The 26,942-nt window shown below is 40.4% G+C and overlaps 2 protein-coding genes and 1 pseudogene across 3 annotated transcripts; all 3 read right to left on the bottom strand.

The window, feature by feature from the left end:
* Positions 1 to 4,033: 4,033 nt before the first annotated feature.
* LOC306912206 (C-reactive protein-like) lies at positions 4,034 to 7,008 on the bottom strand. Its single transcript, XM_079488160.1, has 3 exons — positions 6,375 to 7,008; positions 5,779 to 5,851; positions 4,034 to 5,700 (listed from the first exon to the last, which is right to left on the bottom strand). The coding sequence occupies exons 2-3, from the start codon at positions 5,837 to 5,839 to the stop codon at positions 5,084 to 5,086; spliced, it is 678 nt and encodes a 225-aa protein (XP_079344286.1). The 5' UTR covers positions 5,840 to 5,851; positions 6,375 to 7,008; the 3' UTR covers positions 4,034 to 5,083.
* An 8,136-nt stretch (positions 7,009 to 15,144) lies between these two features.
* LOC306912097 (C-reactive protein-like) lies at positions 15,145 to 21,560 on the bottom strand (annotated as a pseudogene). Its single transcript has 4 exons — positions 21,277 to 21,560; positions 17,472 to 17,542; positions 16,720 to 17,266; positions 15,145 to 15,192 (listed from the first exon to the last, which is right to left on the bottom strand). The product of its transcript is annotated as a C-reactive protein-like (transcript).
* Positions 21,561 to 23,967: 2,407 nt separating this feature from the next.
* LOC306912096 (uncharacterized protein) lies at positions 23,968 to 26,205 on the bottom strand (the record flags this gene model as incomplete). The annotated part of the gene is made up of 2 exons (XM_079487963.1): positions 23,968 to 24,844; positions 26,105 to 26,205. The coding sequence occupies 2 exons, from the start codon at positions 26,203 to 26,205 to the stop codon at positions 23,968 to 23,970; spliced, it is 978 nt and encodes a 325-aa protein (XP_079344089.1).
* Between the last annotated feature and the right edge of the window lie 737 nt (positions 26,206 to 26,942).

Genomic DNA, 26,942 nt, shown 5'->3' with positions numbered 1-26,942 from the left:
GTGTAAGGATATATAAGCTTTCCTGTAGCTCAGTGGTAAGAGCATGGCATTGACAACGGCAAGGTCGATCCCAGGGGATTGCACAGAAACAAATGTATAGTATAATGCAATGTACACTCACCTAAAGGATTATTAGGAACACCATACTAATACTGTGTTTGACCCCCTTTCGCCTTCAGAACTGCCTTAATTCTACATGGCATTGATTCAACAAGGTGCTGAAAGCATTCTTTAGAAATGTTGGCCCACATTGATAGGATAGCATCTTGCAGTTGAAGGAAATTTGTGGTATGCACATCGAGGGCACGAAGCTCCCGTTCCACCAAATCCCAAAGATGCTCTATTGGGTTGAGATCTGGTGACTGAATGCATTTTAGTACAGTGAACTCATTGTCATGTTCAAGAAACCAATTTGAAATGATTCGAGCTTTGTGACATGGTGTATTATCCTGCTGGAAGTAGCCATCAGAGGATGGGTACATGGTGGTCATAAAGGGATGGACATGGTCAGAAACAATGCTCAGGTAGGTCGTGGCATTTAAACGATGCCCAATTGGCACTAAGGGGCCTAAAGTGTGCCAAGAAAACAGCCCCCACACCATTACACCACCACCACCACCAGCCTGCACAGTGGTCACACGGCATGATGGATCCATGTTCTCATTCTGTTTACGCCAAATTCTGACTCTACCATCTGAATGTCTCAGCAGAAATCGAGACTCACCTGACCAGGCAACATTATTCCAGTCTTCAACTGTCCAATTTTGGTGAGCTCATGTAAATTGTAGCCTCTTTTTCCTATTTGTAGTGGAGATGAGTGTTTCCTGGTGGGGTCTTCTGTTGTTGTAGCCCATCCGCCTCAAGGTTTTGCGTGTTGTGGCTTCACAAATGCTTTGCTGCATACCTCGGTTGTAACGAGTGGATATTTCAGTCAAAGCTGCTCTTCTATCAGCTTGAATCAGTCTGCCCATTCTCCACTGACCTCTAGCATCAACAAGGCATTTTCGCACACAGGACTGTCGCATACTGGATGTTTTTCCCTTTTCACACCATTCTTTGTAAACCCTAGAAATGGTTGTGTGTGAAAATCGCAGTAACTGAGCAGATTGTGAAATACTCAGACTGGCCCATCTGGCACCAACAACCATGCCACGCTCAAAATTGCTTTAATCACCTTTCTTTCCCATTCTGACATTCAGTTTGGAGTTCAGGAGATTGTCTTGACCAGGACCACACCCCTAAATGCATTGAAGCAACTGCCATGTGATTGGTTGATTAGATAATTGCATTAATGAGAAATTGAAGTGTTCCTAATAATCCTTTAGTTGAGTCTAAGTCACTTTGGATAAAAGCGTCTGCCAAATGCATAAATGTAAATGTATATTATATATAGTTTTCCCCGTTTTCCTTGTCAATTTGCTGTATTTTCTGTAATTTCACAGTTTTTTAACTGTAAACTTTTAAAAAATTGCAGCTTTTTATTGTATTTCTAAAACATATTTTAAAAAAAATAATTCGGTAAATTTTAAAATAAAACCTGAAAATTCGGTTGACGTTTTCTGTCAGTTTTGACAAATTCTGTGTTGTTCTCTGCAAAAAAATCTGTTTTTCTTGTGTGTTAATTACTTTCTCTTTGCACTTGTGCTTGCTTACTGCATTAAACTTCTATTATCATATTCATGTTTGCCGTCCCATAGCCATGAGGCATATTAAGCCACAGCATTCCCACTGTGAATAATCTCTCTACATGTGAGTTTTAATCATCTCTCTCTCTCTCTCTCTCTCTCTCTCTCTCTCTCTCTCTCTCTCTCTCTCTCTCTCTCTCTCTCTCTCTCTCTCTCTCGCCCCCAGTCTCGCCCTCTCTCTTGTTCACTGGCAGCTTGCATATGTTCATAATGGCGAGTCACAACACCTCTGAAATCATGGCGGGGCTTTGACCACTGAGTGAAAAGCTTCCAGTTTGGTTTCACATTCAACTATCTTGGTATTTTTTATTTCATTATTATGATTATTTTTGTTATTATATATTGTTATAATGATTGTTTAACAAGCTATATTAGTTTTATTCTGGTCAAAGTTATCCCATACAGGAATGATGTATTTAAAGTTGTCACTACTACTAAGCTACATTTATCAGTTCCTGATGAAGTTCTGTCCCATTACACGCTATCGATTCAACACAGGTTGTTATGGTTACCGTGCCTCTTAGATGAATGAGCATCTCACAGGCACATGTTACAGTATATGTGACCACCGAAAGGTGTGAGAAAAGATATGACTTTCTCAGATGTTTCAGATCATGCAGTGTTCGTAGGGTATGATGTGCTGCACAGATGCCGGGTTTCTGCGCTTTTAAATGCTACATTTGCGTTGCTAAGCATCTGTGTGTCTCTCTGTGTGTGTTGGTGTTTTTCTCTTTCGTCCTGATCTAGTTTGACTGTAATGGGACCCAGTGGTGAATTTTTCATTCTGCCCAGAGGGAAGCAACATTGTGCTGCAGAGAGAGACAGACCGAGAGATACAGAAAGGACTTTTTTAAAAGACACTTGGCTTCTTTAGTGCATTTAATGCATGCACAGTATAGCAAGTAAACACCAGCGAATACTCATTTCTGTCCAGTTCCTCTACGGTAAAAGCAGTCGGACAAAACTAGATCACTTCTATTATAAACAAATCAAGTTTATGTTCTGCTTTGGGCCCTAATCTTAATTTTGTTATTGAGTGGTCTTTTTGGAGGTGGTCCAAAATACCATGTAGGCTACATCATTTTTTTTTATTTTGCCCAAAAATTACATAATAATGACAACTCAAGTTATGTTTTTAAATTGGTTTATCTACATTTTCCAAATACTTCTTCCAAATATTTTATATTCTTCAAAGTGGCACTCCGAGATGAACACAAGTCAGACCTCGGGTTTCTCAGGACACACACGCACACACACACACTAGCATGTTCTAATACGTTGTAATTTGCAGGACAGCCTAGAGATTATTCCATCTGTTCGCACATGCCTCGCTCCTCCACGGCTTTGAGCTTCGTCTTATGCAAATATCTTTTGCCTTGAAATCTATTTGGAGTTGCTTGAAGGGTCCAGAATGTTGCCCTGCTGTTGTCCCACCGCACACACACTCACAATCACACACACTCCTGCTGTCTGGCCCAGCGGCCTGCCCCTGCTCCGCCTCTCTTCTGTCATGTGGAAAACTTTTTACCAGCACATACACGCAGACACATGCCCAGAATAACCCCCATCTCTCTGTCTCATCCTCAAAATCTGCTGTGATTTTGTAACGTTAAAAAAGAGAGAACAGATTACATTTTTTATGTTGACTACACACACATCATCTTTCAGACATCTTAAAGGGGGATAGTTCACCTCAAAATGAAAATTCTTTCATCATTTGTTTACCCTCATGTCAAACTTGTGTGACTTTCTTTTGCAGAACACAAACAACATCAACCCCGGAATGTGTTTACTTATGTATATTTTTGGTTCTAGAAAATTACAAATATTTCTTCACAAACGTTTTTGAACAAATCTCTGTATCGCCAACTAGTGGTCACTAGAGAGAACAGCGTTAAAGAGCCACACATCTGGTGTAAAAAATTATTGTTATACAGTTCATACATAATACAGTTCTTATGTTGTTGATATTCCATGAATAGCAGTAACAGTGTGATAACCTCATAAATCATCCTCCAATCCATCATTATTTAAATCGTCGTGACAGGCAGATGTAAAATAAAGTCATGCTTAGAGTCACACAGCTGTTGTCAGGGTCTTGACTCTCATTTTGGAGTTTCGTGTGATGTTTGTTAATGAACTAAAGATGTTTTATTATTGCTTAGTCAATGTAAAGTCTTCAGGTTTGTACATCTGATAATAATCACATGTTCCTTCTCATGTTCCTCGACTGGTAAGCTCAGCACTTGCAAGGTGCCGGGTTTAATTCCAGAATGCACTCATACTTTATGTCTGGCAAATATAATTTTGATGCATATATATATAAGTAATAGAACTTACAAAGGTTTATAGTTGATCATCTCATATTTATTTTTACCAGTTGCTAAACTAGACACATTTTATTGTTAGTCACAGTTTAATTGCATGAAAACCAAGATTCCAAGTTATTATATTTTCAGAGTTATTTGTACACATTTCCCCGCTCTATAGTTGTAATTCGGGTGTATTAAAATACTATTGGATTTAACTCATGCAGTCTTTACATTTTAAATACAAAGATGAACAAGCAAGAATAATCCTAACTTAATTCAAGATTAAGCACAGATCTGTTTCCAAGTTTTGCAAAGTAGGCCGAATTGAATGCGTCGAAGGGCATCTGACGTATTTGTTTAATGTAGTGTTGCCACCCTCTGGTCACATTTAGGCAATGCAGTCTTGAGGAACCAACAAACAATTAAAACACCTGTTTTAAAAATGCCTGTTAATACCCACTTTTTTACATTGTATGTTTTAAACACTAATAAAGTCAAACTCATTTATATCTGTAATGTGTTTACAAGGAAAGAAGATTCAACCAGAGGAAATGTTGAGATGTACTGCCGTCCTGAAACATCATCAGCATAAATTTCGAAGGAGCACCTGGAAGTGGAGGCTGAAGGTCCTAAACCTCCAGATCATCTCCATACCTCCATGGTACTAAACATTTTTTTCTATTATTGCTGTAACCTTTTGAATGTAAGTATTAACTAGCTGTATTTTTTTGTAGGTTCACATGAGCTCTGCATTACTTGCTTAAAACAATATCTACCATACTAAAGAACAAAAGAGAGCATTACAGATGCTACCAATGGATTATTGGTTTTAATGGGAACTTTAATAATTTCTGTTGATCTCTTCTGGTAATGTGTTGGGTTCTATTAGGAAACCAATAGAACACTGTTAAATTATACTGGAATAAGACTCATGACACTACATTTTTAATGGTTTAAATGGTAAAAAGCTGATGGTTCATAACGGTAATATAATCTATAATGTCAATTGTTTTCAGCGGAGTGACGTCATCTGAACATAAACATTTTAGATAACATTTTTGCACATATGCGAATGACCTTGAAGTTTTAATCATCTTGCACCACTAATACATTTCCCTGAATCTCATATTCGATGGTGTTCCAATCAAACACGTTTGCTTTAGGCACACGCTGGGCTTGGTTAAAGTACAAGGCTTTAATCTGATTCCCGGTGAGGACATAATCCCACATATTCAGGTCGGTGAGCTCGCCAGCAAAACTCTGCACCGCCTCAAAGTCGCCCAGATGTTTATCCGCGTCCTGACCGAGCAGCGCGGTGCCCCGCGGGCTTATGCTGTGACCCGGTTTGTAGAGCTGGAGCGCGCTGCGTCGCCCGTCCACCCAGAAGGCGGTGAGCCCGGTGCGTGACGCCCAGGTGAGGCACAGGTGAAGCCTGAAGGTGGAGAGAGGAGGTAAGTGGAAAAACGACCCATCGCCGCTGAGATAGAAGGACACACGCCCGTCTCTCTCTCTCCACACGTTCAGCTCGTCGTAGTCGGGCGTGCGGTAAGCGAACAGGATGATCTGACGCTCGCCCTGCAGCTCCGTCGCCACGCGCATGCACAGAGTGAACGCTGAAAGGCTCAGAGGTTTCATAGGAGTGAGTTTAACAAAACTGAAGTCTGTCTCATAGGGGAAGAGAAGGACTTTGCCACTGAGACCCACTACAGAAGAGACGTGAAGAATAACAATAATTTACTACAATAAACGAATGCAGTGTTAAACTTTCAATGCCAATTTACCTTCTGTAGATTCTGAGACCGGTAAAAACACATAGAGAAGTAAAGCCAGTGGTACCACCATCTTGCCGCAGGTCTAAATTAAGCAGAGCAAGAATAAGAATGAAATCTGAAAATTTACTTTGATTTATAGTGTGTTAGGAAAATAATTTAAAACAAATATTTTGTCCTGTTTGAAAACCACTATCAACTACATATCACACTAAATATAGTGAATCACATACAAAGATTTCATTCTTACAATCAAAAGTATAAACTTTTGCATGAAGTAAATGACAAATATTTATATAGGACCATTACAACTTTTTGTGACTTTTCAGGTAAATTAAACACACAATTTTAAATCTTCCTCCTGTAATGGCACTGTATAAATATTAAAACAAAAAATATATTAAATTAATTAAAGACTTCAAATATTATAAACAGTATAAATAGTTTTGCCTCTAGCCTGACAGTACATCTCAGCCATGAAAGTATTTACCATCAATCATTTTCACTTTAACATTTCTGACATTTTATTCAAAAAAACTGAAATGTTTTAATGTTCTAAAGTAATAACAACAATATAAAAACGAAAATAATTATTCTAAATGACTTACTGTCTATGCGATGGTTGTAAGTTTATGTCTCAGAGCAAAGTGATGCTGCTGGTCTGCTTCCCTCCTGACACCGATGACATCACATCAAACAAACCAAACAGAAGATGCTGTGTGTTCGAACAGTCATGAGACCAAAAACACAAAGCCTCTTTCATGTGTTGACTCTTGACACAACAGACCTCATAAATCAATACGGTAGTTTAGAAAACCCAAAGTTTGAACTTTAAATGAACATGAATGTGAATTCGTAATGAATAAGTTATCATTGGCTTTAGAATATTTCACTACCTCTTTTAAAATTAAACAAATACATTACATTTTGCCTCTTGAATTTAAGGGTCTCGGTTAGATCCTGTTACTCTATCTTAGTTCAGGATATTTCAAGCTTACATTTGTTGGAGAGTTTTTCACAAAAATGATGATTTTTGACTACTGTACCAGAAAATGTTTTAAAGCTCATTTATCATTACAATAACTAGAATTATTTTTCCAAAAACTTGTGGATTAATACTTTTTAAAATTTGAATACATTTATCTAACGTTAGACAAACATTTAAAACCCGTCTCTATCGAAATAACCTCAGAAGTATAGACTAATGTCATGATTCTGCCTTCTCTGATTTTCTAGTGTAGTGGCAGAATCATGACAGACCCACGTGTTTTGTGTGGAGAGAAACATATTATTGTCAATCAGGACATAAACGCGTTCTCTCCAGTGTCGTCATTAGCCCCGTCCTCTCGCTCCTAGTATCGCTTTCCACCTGTGTCTCATCACCCACACCTGCCCATTGTTATCTCCTTTGTTAGTCTCCCTATTTAATGGCCTTGTGTCTATTGTCTTGTGCTTGTTCGTTGCTCTAAGTTTCGATGCTGCAGTCGATGTCCAGTCCGGTGCAGGAACCAGCGTCTGTGTCCAGTCTGGCGTCCAGTCCGGATGCCGTAACAGCTGGCTATCCAGCCGACGTTCCAGCAGGCTTCCAGTCCTGCCCAGCCGCAGACGTCAAGTCCTGTCCAGCGGGCAGCATTCAAGCTGACATCTGGTCCTGCCCAGCAGCCGGTGACTTAGTAGGCCATCCAGCCAGCCAGCCTTCCAGCCGGTGACTCAGCAGGTTCCCAGCCTTGTCAGGCCGACTCTCCAGTCGGCAGTTCCTTCCAGTTCATCCCCTACTAAGTTCCCCAGGACCCCACATTCTTGAGTGCCTCCAGGTACTATGACTGTTCCCCCATGGACTTTGTTGTTCCCCCTCCCCCCTCCCTTGTTTGTTATTTTTATTATGCCACCCCAACCCTCTTCATGTATTCTTGTCTGCCCCTAATTTTGTATACCATGTTTTTTTGGATGTTGGCTGTTTCCCAGTCTGTCTTGTCTCGTTTGTCTGCTCCCTTGGTGAACGCCAGGGGGCGTTCATTAAGGGGGGGGGGGGGGGTTCTGTCACGATTCTGCCTCCTCTGGTCTGGATTTTCTACTCTAGTGGCAGAATCATGACAGACCCACGTGTTTTGTGTGGAGAGATACATATTATTGTCAATCAGTACATTATATGCGTTCTCTCCAGTTTCGTCATGACCCCCGCCCCTCTAGTTCCTAGTATTGCTTTGTACACCTGTGTCTCATTACCCACACCTGCCCATTTTTATCTCTATTGTTAGTCTTCCTATTTAATGCCCTTGTGTCTATTGTCTTGTGCTTGTTCGGTGCTCTAAGTTCAGTGGTTCACGTTCCAGATACCTTGTTGGATGTTGCTAGTTCCCTAGTTCTTTATTCCCCCTGTTTTGTAACAAGGCATGATGGATTCATGTTCTCATTCTGTTTACGCCAAATTCTGACTCTACCATCTGAAAGTCTCAACTGAAATCGAGACTCAATTTAGGTGAGCTTGTGCAAATTTTAGCCTCATTTTCCTATTTGTAGTGGAGATGAGTGGTACCCGGTGGGGTCTTCTGCTGTTGTAGCCCATCCGCCTCAAAGTTGTGCGTGTTGTGGCTTCACAAATTCTTTGCTGTATACCTCGGTTGTAACGAGTGGATATTTCAGTCAAAGTTGCTCATTTATCAGCTTGAATCAGTCGGCCCATTCTCTGACCTCTAGCATCAACAAGGCATTTTCGCCCACAGGACTGCCGCATACTGGATGTTTTTCCCTTTTCACGCCATTCTTTGTAAACCCTAGAAATGGTGGTGCGTGAAAATCCCAGTAACTGAGCAGATTGTGAAATACTCAGACCGGCCCGTCTGGCACCAACAACCATGCCACGCTCAAAAGGGCTTAAATCACCTTTCTTTCCCATTCTGACATTCAATTTGGAGTTCAGGAGATTGTCTTGAGCAGGACCACACCCCTAAATGCATTGAAGCAACTGCCATGTGATTGGTTGATTAGATAATTGCATTAATGAGAAATTGAACAGGTGTTCCTAATAATCCTTTAGGTGAAATGTATATTGTGATCTAATGTGTTGAACTGATGTGAGTTTAGTGACAATTATAATTCATATAATCTATCTGATCTATTTCCTCATCCTCATATCTTTCCAAACCTGTACACTTTCTTTGCTCTGCAGAACACAAAAGAAGATATTTTGAACATTTGTAACATTTTGGATGAACGACCCCTTTATTCTGTGTTATTTATTCTGTGGTTAGCCCCTCATTCTGCTTTATACATTTGAATGTGAGAGAGGTGAGAACTGTGTCCATACTTGATGTACTTTATTTGTACTTTATATGTGCTAGTCAAAACTTGTTGTTTTCCTGGCACTCGTGTTCTTGATGTCTCTGCGCAGGTACCTGCGATCAAGATGCAGCAGTCGGAGATCCTGAAGAGGGATTTCAGGAGCCTGATCGATACGGTACGCAACGCATCACCCGCGGCGAGGATCATTATATCAGGGCCGTAACCTACCTACCTAACTACCGACGAGGGAATGAAAAGTTCAGTAGACTATTTATGCTAAATCAATGGTTGATGTCATGGTGTATTGAACAGAAGCTGCTCTTTGTTAATAATTTTGATCTGTTCTGGGAGCAACCTAGGCCACCGTTTTGACTATATCTCCACTTCAAAATTTTAACCATAGTCTATGTCCCTCCCACTCAAGTGTTATTAATGTTTCTGCTTCCAAATATATAGAGACCGTATCTGTCCCCGAATAATACTACAAAATAATAATTTTGGCAAAAGTCAGAGAAAAATCTGATCGTGATTAAACCTGCAGACAATGTAATAAACAACCAAAACCAATTCATAAAGTTCGGCCTACTTAATATTAGATCACTAAATTCAAAGGCAGTTATTGTAAATTAAATTATCATAGACAACAGCTTAGATATACTTTTTTTCCGAAACCTGGCTTAAACCAAATTAATATTTCGGTCTAAATGAGTGTACCACACCAAGCTACAGTTATATGTGTAGCTAAGTGGCCAACCTATAGTGACTACGCCACCCTGAATAAACAGGGAAAATAACTAAAGCACACACGTCCACTCCCTTCAAGAGGACAAGGCAAGAGGTGCGGGTAAAGGTACAAAAATTGTTGTATTTATTACAGTCAAAGAAAAGATAATCAAAAAGAATCAATTAAATCAAAATACAGAGCATGAATATCAGGGAATATAATCCGGTAAACAAACAAACTCAAATGAAAAGCAGGGGGCTGAGGCGACCTGTGTAAGAGGCGGGCTGGAACAAGGTTACCAGTTTACACACCACGCACACTGCATACACCACTTCGATCCATAATAATGGCACAGCAAACTTATACACCATAACACCATTGGGTGCGACAAAGAGTCAGCCCGCCTCAGGACACACTCAGCTCCTGCAATGAAAGAAATATTAAAGCAAATATCACACAAAAATACTTCCAAACAAAATAACCTAATAAAGAAAAAAACAATTAAATGTTAACCAAGGAAACCAAAACAGGAAAGAAATTAAATGAAATAACTACAACTACAATTCTACCCACATAGCATACAAGATCATGTATAGAAGGCAAAAGGTCTAAGTATTATAAAAGGGTCGACTCCGCTATTACAATATGAGAACTAAAGGGTAACTCCTCATAAGATGACACCGAGATACACGGGAGAGAAACTGCAATGAATAGATTAAGTGACAATGTGGCCACACAGATCAGGAGGACCACACTTGGGGTGGTAAAATACAACAATGGGAGAAAACAAAAATAAGGAACACAGCAAAAGCTTTGTTCACCAAAAGCAGCAGCGTGAAAGCGTCACAATAGCACAGCCCAACTTGCTCTAATAAGAAAATAAAGAAACTAATTAATAATTGTATTTAAGAACCATAAAATAATTCGACCCATACGATTTACCTACCCAATGATTCAAGGAATTATTGCCCAGAAATCCACCGTAAACTAACGCTAGTTCTTTAGCCGTTACAGCTTTAGCCCAGCCTATGCTCCGTCATCCAGGGAGACAAAACTCGTAGCCCTAAGGGCAAACCATACTAAAATAAGCGCACATAGAAACCAAAAGTAGAAGTGCTGCCTTTAAACTTTCACTTAAGTAAAAGTACAAAAGTATTTGCCTTCAAATGTATACTCAAGTATCCAAGTACTATGATTTGTTTTTATGGCTATAATGTCCTATTATCATTTTTGTCACAAGACTCTTGCCAAACTCAGTCTATGTGAAGACTCTCATGTCACTCTTGGCACACCAATCTATTAATAAAATTACATTCATTAGTCAGATAGACACGGAACTTCTCTCTGGAAGCCCAACAATCCTTGTACTCTGATGCAAATACACTGTAGTAACGCTGTGGTAAAGCTTTGTTGGCCAACTTTAAATGAATAGTATTTATAAACAAAAGCTTTGATATTCGTGCACCACAAGCACATTGTTGTATGTCTCATATTTGATTGTGTCCCTGTAATGGAAATTTTCTAGTCTAGCTTCTTGATGTGTCTATCTATATGTTTATGAAGTTTTTATCCATGTTTTCTTCTCTATGTTATCATGTTTTTCTCTATACGCGTCATACCACTCTGCCTTTGCCCTCGAGCAGAGGCCAAGATGTTCTGTTTGGAATAACGGGCATCACTTCTCGGAAACCAGCTCGGGATTCTGGCTAGGGGGCAAAGGGAGGGGTTTTCACGTTTTAATATATACTCTGGGTGCAGAAGGAAAGAGTGCCTTTGCTCTGCACCATGCTCATTGCTTATGATGCAGATTAAACGACAATAAAATACTTTGCAAAGTACCTGATGTCTCTGTATATTGCGTTTGTCAAAATTGACTCACCTTGATTAAGGAATAAGAAAATTCCACAACAATTTGGCGACGAGGTATGGGATCACAAGGCTGACGGAGAACGGACTAGAGTTGACTGATCATCCTGGACATAGCAAATCCAGCTCTAACCCCATACAGGGACGAGAGAACTCTACTCCGGACCCCAGGCTGACGTGATCCCAAAAGAACTCAGTGCAAGGCACAAAAAGGAAAAGTGGTGAGTCAGGTAGATTTCTGAACAGTCTGGAACGAAAGGGGAGACTACTTAGCGCTAAACAGTCTGGGGGACTGATTAAAACAGTCTGGTTAAAGAGGGGAGACTACTCCGAATCGAGAGATTCTAAACAGTCTGGGGGACTGCTTAAAACAGTCTGGTTAAAGAGGGGAGACTACTCAGAATCGAGAGAGATTCTAAACAGTCTGGGGGACTATTAAGAAATGATATGGATAAACCAACATACAGAGAAATGAGGAAAAGGTGGGGAACGGGAAGTTTACAAGGTGTACCCTATTTAATAGAAAAAGCTAACTTTCCAGGAAACGGTACATTTAGTACCACAAAATTAGAGAAAATAAGAGAACACATGGGGAAAACGGACATATTTAAAATGTCTACAAAAGAAAGGGAAAAATATGACGAAGCGTGTAAATGTTTAGAATTATGGGAAAATGAAGCAAATAGACGTGACTATGTTTTTAAAGAAAAGGCATTGGAAGAACTGCTACCACCGAAAACTCCATTGTACCCTGTTTTGCTTGAATATAATGATTTAACCCCTCTGTCTTCTTTACCCCCATCTATGACTGAGTACAACCACCAACCGGAGGATGATTGTGTCCCTCCTCACCGACATCTGAACCCGATCGAGGCAGCTCCAGTGCCCCCACCAGTGTCTCCACCAGCACAAGTGCCGTCTCCACCACAGCCCGTGGTGCGTCAAAAGCACCGACAGATAAAGAACTTTTGACATTTTGCAAAGAATTCTCACCCTCAATGAAAGAATTAGAGAGACTGTTGAAAGTCAAACTGAAACCATCTGACCTGAGAAAGCTACAGTGTAAATGGCCTGTGGAGGAAGTATTTAAAGAACATTCTGGACTTCAACCTGATTCAGACGGACCGGACATTGGTCCGTTCGAAGGACATCTCAGATCCGTTTTTCTGTGGAACCTCAGAGAAGAGCTGAGACGAGAAGTGGAAAAATCGTGCATCGAGCCAGATCGCGCGAGAATGAGTGAGATTGTCCGTCATGCTGTACACGCCGAAAGACAAACAGGCAAGAAAGAGCTTCAGAAGAAAAACACACAAGATAAAGAACTCCACATGGCTCTAATGAATATCGGAGGAGAACACGGAAGAATAGGAAGATGGCGAGGGAGAGGAGGTTTTAAACCCTCTGGCATGTATGGAGAGAAGTGTTTCAATTGTGGAAGAACGGGGCACTGGCGAAATGATTGTCCTGAGCCTCGGAGATCGCGGAGGTCAAGAGAAAAGGTAGATGGAAGTGAGGAGGTGAGGCATCATTCCGAGGGTGGTGAGTATGATTTCCCTTAGCATATGCAATGAAGAAATGCTTTTTCCTACTGTATGCAACGAAGATCTGCTTAGCTCACATTCCATGATGAATGAAACCGCTTTCTGAACTTTGCTAAAATGCACAATGTGTGCAACAAACCGCTTGAATTTTTGATAGATTCAGGGGCAACAAATAGCCTACTGTGATTCACAAGAAGTGTTTAAATTTGCCAGGGTCTAAACTAGCTGTGTTTTCCCTAAATGCTAGTGGCTCTAATGTAAAATAATTTATGTCAAAAGGGTGCAATGTGAGTTGGGGAGTGACAAATTTCAACACAGGTTTCTCATGTCTGACTGCTGCCCGATTCATTTGCTGGGCAGAGTCATAATGTGTATGATGACAGATTGAGCATGATACCAACACGACCCGTGTGCAGCGCTCGTACAGCTGTACGATGTAGTTTTGAATTACGTAAGTATGATGTAGAATGTATTGCCTCACAGAGCCTCATGACGTTGATTACAATGGTGTGGGGAGCTGTGGGTGTTTTGCTGACAAATATGCGCACGCCATAGAATGGGTTAAAAGGGACGACTTGCAATATTCAAATTTGTTGCATGCCCATCGTGAGAATCATGCCTGTCTGTCAGCAACAAGGGGACTTGAAGTGTTTTCACACACAAAGAGATTAATGAAGAGTATTTACATACCAGAAATTTTGGGAAAGGTGCCCGTACAACTGTTGATAACAGGAAAATATTATGTTTGGTTGATTAGGAACTGTGAACCTGTTGTGTGATAACGCCCAAGGGTAATTTTCGTCCACGCAAACAGCAATTCCCCCTCAAAACAGAAGCCTCAAATCAGAAGACCTCAATGGCATAAGGCCAATATTCAACGAGTTTCTCAAAAAAGGCATATATGTGCCATGCCCACATTTACCGGTGCGCAGGCCTTTGTTTCCAGTTTAAAAGATAAGAGAGTAGAAGTAAATGTCTCCAAAGTCCAGCTGGCAAAACAATTTGTTCGTTTTTTGGGTCACGAAATTACTGACCGTGGCAGACAGCTGTCCGCAAAGCGCGTGTCTGCAATTTCAGACATCGCACGCCCAAAACAAAGAAGCAACTAATGACATTTTTAGGGATGACCTCTTACTGTAGGAATTTCATTTTGAGGTACACAGAGATGGAAAAACATCTCACGGTATTGATTCATGGGAAGCCCATGACTGCAAATGCGCAGATTGAATGGACTGATGCAGGGGTTGAGGCTTTTGGTGATCTAAAGCGAGCTCTGCAATCTGCGCCTGCGCTAGGTATCCCAAACCCAGACAAACCATTCACACAAATGGTAGACGAAAAAGACGGCACAATGCTCTCTGTGCTGCTCCAAAAACACGGAGACCAGCTGCGCCCCGTTGCTTATCTTTCATCCAGATTAGATAGTGTGGCACAAGGTCTCCCACCGTGCCTGCGCGCAGTAGCAGCAGCAGAGAAAGCAGTGCTGGCCTCTAGGGAGTTTGTTGGTTATTCTCCCCTTACTGTGTTTGTTCCCCATGCAGTGGCTATGATTCTGTTAGAACAACGAGTGTCACATTTATCTACAGCGAGGTGGCTGAGATATAATCTGACGTTGTTGGAATTGCCAAACATCACGGTAAAGAGATGTAACACACTAAACCCAGCCACGTTGCTGCCACTTCCTGACAATGGTGACCCACACAACTGTGTTGCCACTTTAGAGCAAGTGTGCTCGCCACGTGTTGATCTCAGAGACGAACCTCTGCTAAATGCAGACTTGACTTTCTATGTAGATGGCAGTGCACGAACAGATGAGGCGGGAAAGAATCATGTGGGGTTTGCTGTTGTGTCTGATTTTGAAACAGTACAGTCAGGCCGCCTGCCTGACCATTTCTCTGCTCAAACAGCAGTGCTCATTGCACTCACACGCACATGCGAATTAGCAAAGAATAAAAATGTAGACATTCACACAGATTTAGATGTGCATTTGGTGTGACTCATGATTTTGGCACACTGTGTAAACACAGAAACTTTTAAAAGCTGATGGTAAAAACATTCTTAATCAGACACCGGTTGCTGATATGCTATCTGCCATTATTCTCCCAATAGCCATTGTTGTGTGTGACTCTGACACACACACTTTTGTATCTGAAACAATTTTTGCAGGAAGCCGACGAGCTGACCTTGCAGCAAAGCAAGCAACATCAGAGACAGACAGATTGTCTCCAGAAATCACTAACAAAACTCTTTCTCTTGCAGAGATGCAAACATTTTGCAGAACCAGCTGAGCGTGCATTCTGGAAGGAGTGCTCATGTAAATACACAGACAATGTGCTTGACCTGTTTGCCAAAACATTTTTTCTCTGCTTTTGCGATTTTGACGCATGGCCTAGACCACGCGTCAAAAGGGGGGATGTTACAAGGCAATGTGTTTTTGTGTTTTTGCTCTCAAAATTTTTGTGCAGGTCAAAAGAGCAGTAGCAAATGGAGCTGACAAATCATTACACAGCTTCCAGGAAGTCGTGGGAAAGACACACCTCCCACTGCAAAAAGGTCCAAGGAGGGGCAACTCCATCCACAATGGCTCTTCGCAATGGTCGTGCTGACAAAGGGAATCAACTGTTCCAGTCGGGGACGCATCGAACCCCGAGAAATTAGAGATTATAGAATTTTGTTTTTGTGCAACACTATATTCCAAGTTTGATAAAATGGTATGGGGAGTGACAGTGTTACCCTAATTCTGCTAGGTACTGGGGAACAAATATGTATTTGTGTAGAGGTACGTGTACCTCAGTTGATGTTGTGGATAAGGCAACAAAATTTGAAAATGTGGGCCATTATGTCCCCTGGGACGGCCAAATAAAAAGGAAAAAGAGAAAGTTTTAGACTAGCTGTAACTCAGAAAAATTTTAGTTATGAGGGAACGGGAGCAATTCCACAAATGAGAGTAAGAATATGGAAAGTGACGAAGGCTGAAGCAGGTGGTGTTACCAATTCTAGTGGGATTTTAAGAACTGTTTAGATAGAAGAATGAAACCTGTAAGAGAAAGGGCGTTGCTCATCTTACGGGTCAAAGTATAAAGATTTTGGTTATCATATATGATAAAAGGGGGGAATGTAATGGAAATTTTCTAGTCTAGCTTCTTGATGTGTCTATCTATATGTTTATGAAGTTTTTATCCATGTTTTCTTCTGTATGTTATCATGTTTTTCTCTATACGCGTCATACCACTCTGCCTTTGCCCTCGAGCAGAGGCCAAGATGTTCTGTTTGGAATAACGGGCATCACTTCTCGGAAACCAGCTCGGGATTCTGGCTAGGGGGCAAAGGGAGGGGTTTTCACGTTTTAATATATACTCTGGGTGCAGAAGGAAAGAGTGCCTTTGCTCTGCACCATGCTCATTGCTTATGATGCAGATTAAACGACAATAAAATACTTTGCAAAGTACCTGATGTCTCTGTATATTGCGTTTGTCAAAATTGACTCACCTTGATTAAGGAATAAGAAAATTCCACAACATCCCAGTCGAACACATTTGCCATTTGCACTTCATCTCGATCATAGAGCACCTTAATCTGGTTTGCAGCCAGAACATAATCCCACAATTTCATGTCTGTGATTTCACCCACAAAGCTCTGCTCTGAGTCAAACTGACCCACATTTGAATCTGTATCTTGACCGATCAGCACAACGCCACCAGGACTTGAATGAAGTGACCTTTTCTGTACACCTGGAGAGCACTGCGACATCCGTCCATCCAAGCGGTGCTGAGACCGGTGGCTGAGTCCCATGTAAAACACAGATGGGTTTGGAGAGTGGAGAGAGAAGGCAAGTCAAAAATCACTCCTTCACCACTACTACGGAGATAGAATGACATTTTTCCATTTCTCTCAATCCAAACATTAAACTCATCATCGTAGGGTGTGCGGTAGGCAAAGAGAACCATCTCTCTATCTCTTATCAGCTTCACAGTGACACGCATGCAAAGAGTGAATGCCTTAAGGCTCAGTGGTTTATCTGGAATGATTTTAACATAGGCATTATCGGTCTTAGTTGGAAACTGAAGCGATTTACCACCAAGACCCACTGCAAAACAAAACATGACAAACATCAACATACAGTTGACACCCAGCTAGGACCCAAACATTTTTATATTCTGCTTTGCATATTTGGTATTTTTTATTCTTCTCAAATAAATGTAAGTTCAGTCATTACTTGAGTACTTAACTTGAGAATAGTCAAACAAACTTACGTCCAGAATGAATGTGATTTACTAATAGAAATGTACTACCATTAGCAGTTCCTGCGGTGAAACCCACATACAGCAAACAGTGGATGAAAACCACTAGCACCAGCATCTTGCTGCAGATCAAAAGGAAACAAAGCAAGAATAATAATTTGAGATGTGAGAAACGGAGAGGCGTAAGTGACATTTCATCAACTTTGAAGGACAGCCAGAATAAACAATATCATAGTTTGATCTGACTTGATCTTATAATAGACTTACACACATGGATGACAGTATCCAGACTTCACTTGTGTCATTTTGGCAGTAGAAAGAGCTTATAGATTTTTCACCCAAAATGTACATTTATTTATATACGTTTAGATAAACTGATCATATTTGTTTAATTTTGTGAAAAACTAACAATATCACTCCCAAATTTCTAATAAAAATATACATAGTATTGTATGAGGCGCCGTATAGGGTTTAAATAAACTAGAACAGGCCATAGAGGCCGTCCGCGTTATGATGACATCTCGTATGAGTAAATGTGCCAGTTAAACCCAAGCCGGAAACAATGGCACATTTCCCCCAATCCCTGGGATCCTGCTGTATACGTGTTAGGCAGTGTAAAACGCTATTAAAGAAATCGGCTATCATCTTCTATGCAATTTACACGCAAGTAAAGGACTAATGAGCGTCAACGCTATCGCTTTCATATTCATGTTGATCTAAATGAAGACGACTTCCGTTTACACTGAAAAGTTCACAAACATCCACACATGATATCACTATGTATGCAAGTCATTATATTTTGTATGTATGTTGCGAGTGTTTTATAGATGTGTGTGTACGCAGAGTTTGTATGTATGTGCGAGAGTTTTATAGATGTGTGTGTATGCAGAGTTTATATGTAGGCTATGTGCGAGAGTTTTATAGATGTGTGTGTATGCAGAGTTTATATGTATGTGCGAGTGTTTTATAGATGTGTGTGTACGCAGAGTTTGTATGTCTGTGCGAGAGTTTTATAGATGTGTGTGTACGCAGAGTTTGTATGTATGTGCAAGTGTTATATAGATGTGTTTTGCATGCATCGAGTTTATGTGCGAGTGTTGAATAGGTGTGTTTGCACGCATCGAGTTTGTATGTACAGAAACGTCCACTTTTGGTATGGCAAGATGTCTTAAAATAGGTTTGTTAAAAGTGTGACTGAATGATGTTAGTTCAATTGCGCAACCATGTATTTGCTATAACAATGAAAATATTTGAAAAACAGTTATAAACAAGCAATGATACAATCCTTTAATTTCATTGAATTCCGCTACACTTAAGAATTAGGCTTTAAAGCAAAATATTTTCTTGAAAAAAAAGTTCTCACTCATTTAACCCTCTCTTGCTCTCTTTGTATGTCTAAGTATGTGTCTCTTTTTCTGTGTGTGTGTGAATGTGAAGAAAAGGTGTTAGGGAAGGAGTAAGTGAAAAGGTTATGTGAGATGATGGTGTGAATAGCCAGGGAAGCAAATCCAGATGTGACTAGAGAGAAGTTTTGTACCTTGAAACGCTGGGTGATCTATCTGGTGATGATGGGGGTGTCAATGTTTCTACTCTGACTCTTTGCCTGCATCTTTGCTGACGGACCCTCCATGCCTTTCGCTCATATCTCTTCTCCCTTTCACTCAAATCACTTATTCTCTTTCATTTTTGTGTGTCAATGTCACAGAGATAGCTCTGTTTCCTTTTCTGCAAATACTCTGCTCTGCGTTCAGGATCAGCATCCCTACGCTTTCTGTTTAGTCGCTGTTTCTCAGCTGCAATCAGTTTAGCCATACCCTCAATTTAGAAATACCTGACCAAAGGAGGATTAACAATGACAAAGAAAAGTTAGAATCACACAATGTGATTTAGTGCTATTTTACGCAAAATAACTAAATGAATAGCTTTGAACAAAGTTTATCTATAAAAGGGAGTCACTGGTGTTACTGATCTTCACTGGTGTTACCCACAAGGAAGGTGACACCAGTGACAGTAACACCATTGACAATTCTCATGAAAAATGCATTTTACAAAATGGCTGCTGCAAGGTAGGCCTATCAATAAATTTTCGTAGAATGACCCATGTATGTGCGAGTGTTGTTTAGGTTTTGCACGCATCGAGTTTATATGTATGCGTGAAAAAGTGTACATGCATGCATTACTAACATAATATGCATTGGTATACTATACATGTATATGTGAGCGATGTATATGTGTGTATGCACGCTTTTATATATGTATTCATAAGCGCAGTTTGATTTAAATCCTGTACGGCGCCTCATAATATAGTTTCTATTTGCATTCATTTGCAAAAAAAAGAAAACTGGAGAAACAGGTGAAAATAACAGAAAAGATGCTCTGTATTTTTTCCGACATCAAAATACTGCAAAGAAAACAAGATCATGTTCACTTTTAATGTGATAACCTGAATCACTGCTGTTGGATGACTTTAAGTCCCTCCTTAGGTTTGATTTTATTGTAATTCAAAAGACTGTACTGGAATGCTAGAAATGCTGTTTTGAAATGAAACTTTGAAATGGTCTCTTAATTTTTGTCGAATGCTGTATTTGCAACCGAGATGGATTTTTTTAAGTGGACTATATGTGCATATTTGTTTCATTAAATTAACTTAAATAAACACTCACGCGCGATCTCCGTCACTGCGGCCAGTTTATTCCAATCGCTCAGAATACTTCCGCACGCAGACAGACACAGTCAGAATGTATGGAGGGATTTTTCGGTCAGAATATAAACTAAAAGTCTAAAACTAAAAGTTTTAAACCAAAACTAAAAGTCTAAATTTGAAACTAAAAGTCCAAGTTGAAAATAAATTTGGTATATGGGATTGGGCATTTGGTATGTAGGATTGGGCATTTAATCATTTAGCCATTTAGGATTGAGGATTTGGGGATTTAGGATTGTATGTATGTGCGAGTGTTGTTTAGGTTAGTTTGCACGCATCGAGTTTATATGTATGCTTGAAAAAGTGTACATGCATGCAATACTAACATATGTATTGGTATGGATTTCACATTAGTGCCCACATGTTTTTCATATGTGTTTGCTTGAACATCCAATACTATACATGTGTATGTAAGCAATGTATATGTGTGTATGCACGCTTTTATATATGTATTCATAAGCGCAGTTTGATTTAAACCCTATACGGCGCCTCATATCCTCGCTCCATTCACTCACTCGCTCTGTTTGGTTTCATTACAGTGTGCTCCTTAGCACTGGGAGCTCCCTCTGCTGTCCATAAGGTGCCTCTGCGCACCAGCCATTCAAACCTGTATTTTGGCCACGCCTCCTCATTTGCATACACTCCTCAATCCTCAAATGCCCAATCCTAAATCGCCAAATCCTCAATTCTAAATGGCTAAATGATTAAATGCCCAATCCTACATACCAAATGCCCAATCCTATATACCAAATGCCCAATCCTATATACCAAATGCCCAATCCTCTTTACCGAATTCATTTTCAACTTCGACTTTTAGTTTCAAATTTAGACTTTTAGTTTTGGTTTAAAACTTTTAGTTTTAGACTTTTAGTTTATATTCTGACCGAAAAATCCCTCCATAAGAATGCAGTGATGGGCGCTTTGTGAAACTGGCCGTTCCCCTTCGGCCGGTCTCTCGACGTTGTCATCTCCGAGATCAATTTAAAATGGCAATGGGCTTGGCGAATGGCACGCCCACGCAAATCTCTGGCCTGTACGTACGGGTATAAAAGGAAGATGGCGGCGGTCATTCACTCATCCTTGGTTCTTCTGAACCTGTTTGGCACATGCTGTCAAGTGAATTCGTCTTCGAAACTACTTTCCTGCTGGACTTACGACGTAGAGCAGCAGACTTCTCCCTCCTGAGCAGACTTCCCCTGGGCGTTTCGGCAGAGAGCTACAGATCTAAAAGAGCTAATTTCTCGCTGTGTCCTTGGGTGTGACAGACTCATCCATGAGTCTGATGGCCATGATAACTGCGTCACTTGCTTGAGGCTCAAGCATGCAGAGGCGGTTTTCACTGATTCGGCATGCTCCGTCTGCGGGGGCATGGCAATCAGGGTGTTGCGGTCACGGCTGGCCTCGTTCTTTGTGAATGTTGCCGCCACCTCTGGTGCCATTTTTCCCGGAGGTGCATGAGGAGCTCACTACGTCTTCAAATGCACCATGCTCGGCGCATTCCCGGCTAGAGGGCTCGGTAGCTGTGACTTCCCTGGATGGTGGGGTGGCCAAAGGCTACGTTGACGTCCCCCAGGTGGAACTTGCAGTTGTGGGGCACCTCTGACCACAGACAGCTGCCACCTGGAGGGGTCAACGTAGACCTCCCGTCCAGGGCTTGTAAGCTCTCTTTGACATTCATGTCCTCAAGTAGTACTCAACTATCTCGACGACTGGCTTATCTTGGCGCACTCACGAGATGTGTTGTGTATGCACAAGGTCCGGTCCTTCGGGTCAACTGGGAGAAGAGAAAGCTCTTCCCTGTTCAGAGCTCCTCCTATCTCAGTTTGGAACTAGACTCTGTCCATATGTCAGCATGTCTCACCAACGAGCGCGCACAGTCAGTGCTGACCTGTATGAGGTTGATCAGTCGGAATCCCTCGACTCCGCTGAAAAACTTTCAGAGGCTCCTGGAAAAGATAATGAATGAAGTGCTAAATCATTAAGTGCTGAACAATTTCTAATCTCAAAAATCATAATGGCTTGTTTTACTTGTATCACAGTACATTCTTGTCAAACATAATGTTACTCTTACATATAAGCCTATTTGGTTTAAAACAAAAATATAAAATCTTGTTGAATTCTAACTAAACATATCTGGACTTAAAATGGAACTGTTTTTTCTATAATGCTGGCAAAATAAACATTGTCTTCCTCCATACTGATTTCATTACCTTACCTGCTTGTTTTTCTAGACAGCTTTAATGACAAACAATTGTATAATTAAAAGGGGAACAGTGATAGTTAGTTATATGTTACTCCTCTAATTAGCCTTAAATTAAAAACACTGAACAAAGGCACTAATCTTTGATTGTATTTACTGATTTATAATTTATATATAAAACCTTTGCTTAGTATTTACCTGTAGGTGGCGCCAGCATGCAGTGTTTCGAACGTTTTGAAGCTGTTAATCATTTTGCGAAGTAATCGGTTCATTTGATCATCACGAACCTACTTGTAAGGCCTGTGACACACTGGATGCGTGGCGTGAGCGTCTCAGAAGCGTGGCGTGTCCGTTTTTAAATCGGCTCCCATGTTAACAGGTTAGAGCTTGCACACTGCCTGCGTGAGACGCGCGTCTCAGGCGCGGCTCGAGCCGCGCGGAAAACGCGTGCATGCTAGGAATAGAACCGACGCCTATTTTTCACGCGACACGCAAGCGTGTTGGAAGCGTTTCCAGGCAAAATAGAATAGGAAAAGATGTTTATATGTCATTTTGTACACGAATACATATTAATAAATGCCATTTTGATGTTTGAAGATCAAGGTTGATATAAATTCAGATAAAAATTTAATTTAAAAAAATATATATATAATAATAATTATCGATTTTCAAATATTTCACCTCTCAAACAAAGTCTATTTTGCCGTCAATAATGTTGACGGTGTCCTTTATCAGTAGGCTTTATACTGCTTAACATGAAGTATAGTCTTCCACAACGCTCTCCCCATATGTGAGCAAGGATGATCCAAATCACGTGACTTGACACTTTCAAGTAGGCTACACTTCGATTTTCAACGATGGACGACGGCAGGTTAATTGAAGAGGTGGAGAAACACAGACAACTGTACGATCCACAGGATCCTTGCTATAAAGATCCACGAAAGAAGGAGAAGGCATGGGACTCTGTTTCTACAGCTATTGGTCAAAATGGTAGGTTTACTATATTGCCTATAGACAACTTAGCGATAGCCTACATGAGGTCCAATCGAAGTTTGGGTGTACATAAAAAGTCTATAACCTCCTAATCTTTTCAGGTCGGTTATCTATCCCTCCATTATTATGTTTCAACCAGCACACAGTTTACTTCATGTCTCCAGCTTGCACTTGCCTTTTATAAATTTAGAAATCCATTCAGAACATAATTTATTACATAATTGACCTACAATTCTTTTTAATATATATTTTAACGTCCATTTGTTAATTATTTGTCAGTATTACATTGTCCTAACAATATATTTAGCATTTGAAAATTAAGTTTGCAGTGATGTGTTTATCTGCCACATACTGTACCACAGAAAAACCTTTCAAAACAAGTCACCAAACAGACTACAAAACAGAGCTTTTTTTAATGTAGGCCTATTGACTGTGATAATATAAATGAAATAAGTCATTTTGTAGAGATTAACATGTCAGTCTTTATTTAAGATCATGATTATAATTATGAACATAAAAAGTATATTATTTTTTGTCATTAATTGAGATACCACACTGAACATTTCAAATTACAAACAAACATTACAAACTATATACAGGAATAGAAAATAAAGTTGTTAAATTATTTACAATGAATGAATGATGTGATGTGATCACATGCTCCCTTCTAGAGAATTGAAGAAAGCGCTGAATTTCTCACGCACTCCATAGGCATCCTTGGTGCCCCTGTTTCCTCCCATGTTCCTTACATTAGGCAACATGTTTCCTGTATGCTCGGCTTCATCCTGCCATCTCCGGTTTTGCGCTGGGTTGATGAGAAAGTTGTGCAGGATGCACGAAGCCATAACGACACTGTCCGCAAAGTGTGGTGCCATCTGCAGCCTTGAAAGCAGCACTCTCCATCTCGCACTGAGGATGCCGAAGGCACACTCAACGACCATTCTTGCTGAGGACAAGCGGTAGTTGAAATTTTCTCGCCATCTTGGGAGACGTTGACCCGGGAAAGGCCTCATGAGGTAAGTTTTTAACGGAAATGCCGCATCTCCAACAATGACATAGGGCATGGGACCATGCACACCTGAACCTGGTAGTGGGCTGTCTTCAGGCACATTCAATGTTTTGGCCTCCATGCCCCTGCCAAGCCGCGAAGAGCCGTACACCCCCCCGTCACTGGCCCGGCCAAAGTCTCCTACCTGGATGTAAGTGAATCGGTAATCTGCATCCACAAGTGCCAGAAGAACAATGGAGAAAGTTTTCTTATAATTAAAAAACAGACTTCCGGAATTGGGAGGTGCTTTAATGGAGATGTGCTTCCCATCGATTGCACCCAAGCAGTTTGGGAATTTCCACTTCTCCCAAAATTTTGAAGCAATGGTTTTCCACTGGTCCTCAGTTGGTGGAGGAATGTGTGTTGACATCATCCGGTTTTCAATGGCACTGCATGTCATGTGCACAGATGAGCACACAGTAATTGCCCCCAAACGATACTGATAGGCCAGGCTAGCAAAGCTTTCTCCTGCTGCAAGGTATCTGTGTCAAAAAGAAAAATATGTCATTGTCAATATGAGTGTTTACAATATAGTAGTTAAAATATTACAACAAAGTGATAGTAGCATTGATGAAATTATATTTTCTCCTCATAGGTGATGATTGCAAAAAAAGGTGGAAGGTGCTGAGAGATGCTTTTGTAAAACATAAAAAACAAAAGCATCCTCCCAGTGGCTCTGCAGGTGGGACAGTCAAGGAATGGAAATATGCAGTTGAAATGTCATTTCTACTTCCTCATTTAAATCCAAGAAGGTTAGTATGTACTTTAATTTCCATGTTTAGGTTATAGATATATGCAATTAAATTGTTTACATTATACACAAAGGTTGTTTACTAATTGTATAAAGTTAAGTGTTACTTAATTATCACAAGGACCACTGTTACTCTATTTTAGCTCAAGATGTTCACTGGATCCAATACAACAACTGGAAGACACACAGGACCCCATTGATTTGAGTGCAATAGAGGAGGATGTGGAGCGCACAGCAACTCCAACATCACAGAGGTGTAACACCCCAACCCCACCATCTGGGCCAAACGCATCAACATCTCACTCCCGAGCTAGTCCCACTCCAGTCCACCCCCGCATTCAAGCAATTCTGTCAGAGACTAGACAAAGCACCCAATCTCAAACAAGACCTGCACGTGAAAGGAGAAGACAGGGAGTAAGTGAAGCTGAGCAACAGCTACTGGACATCATCTCCATTCCGACTTCAAATGTGCCCCCTCATGTCCCTACTGGGAAAGAGGAGATGTACTATTTTGCTTTAAGTTTGGTGCCTAGGTTAAATAGGCTATCACGTGAGGCGCAGACCCAAGCCCAAACTCATTTTTTGACATTTCTCACTGAACTGGAGGACAGACAGCTGGCACAGATGAACACCCCAGGCCCTATAAGAGGAAGCCACTCTTCCGCCTCCACTGCATTTCACCCTTATATCCCCACACTCCAACCCCGGTCACAATATCATCCTGTTTCTCCCCAAGATGACCCTCCCATGACATATTCAGAGAATCTGTCTGACCCTTTACCCCACAGCTACCATAATTTTTAAATAAGGTCATTAAATGTAAATAGTTTAGTTTTGAAAATTAACATTATGTAGAATAATGTATCTGTTTTAGTGTAAAGAATAGTGTTCTGTTATTTAAACATTTATAATGTTCAATTGTTTAATTAAAAAAAGTCTTCTTGTTGAATAGTCTTTTGTTCTTTTATTATAAAGAGAATAAAAAGCTTACCTGAGTGTAACGGCAAGCCTCTGCTTGGGCTCGATAGGATCACGAAAATTGGTTGTCTGCCTCGTCAGGTCCGGTCCGACAATAGACAGAATCTCCTCCATTTGTTCCGCTGACATCCGAAAGTAATTCAGATGTTTTTCTGAATCAAGTTGCAACTCTGCAACGAGGTGATAATAAGCTCCAAAAGTTTTTCTTCTTTGATTCAGGGGGTGAACCCACCATCGTCTGTTTCTCCTCCTTCGAATTCTTAACAGAAGAAGGGCCGCAATGGCTTTTCTTCTGTCAACCACTCGTACTGTAAAAAAACAAATAGTATTGGAAATTTTATGTAATTTATCTGATAACATGTCACAATCTGGTGTCCGGTAAATACCACATTCAGGGGTTTTCAGAGACACCAAATCTTTTGAGGTTTAACTCTGACATTTATATAGCCTAGTGATCAAATTTAGCACTTTTGAAATGTATCATATTTTCATATTTATGTAAATAATATGATAATAGATTCTAAGCTAATCATCTTTTATTTGAACTTCTTTTCAAATTGAATTTCACACGTTATGGTGTTTTCTCCACAGGACAGGGCATTGATTTCATACATGTCCACTGTAGAAAACATCAGGACTTAAATCATGGTTATAATGCATTTTTGGAGAAACAACAAGTGAATAGTGAAATAAATTTTACATTAATATTCCTATTAAGTTTGAGATATTATTACTAAATTTGCACATTAATACTCCAATTACACTACTTTTTTTCCATTAAATCTTCCTCCAAGAAAATGCTTATTATATCCAATGAAAAGATCCATTGCATTGAATGGGAATATTAATTT

This window comes from Barbatula barbatula (assembly GCF_947034865.1).
Source record: "Barbatula barbatula genome assembly, chromosome: 23".
Taxonomy (NCBI): Eukaryota; Metazoa; Chordata; class Actinopteri; order Cypriniformes; family Nemacheilidae; genus Barbatula; species Barbatula barbatula.
The sequence above is the reverse complement of the archived record's forward strand: the minus strand, read 5'-3'. Positions and strand labels throughout refer to the sequence as shown.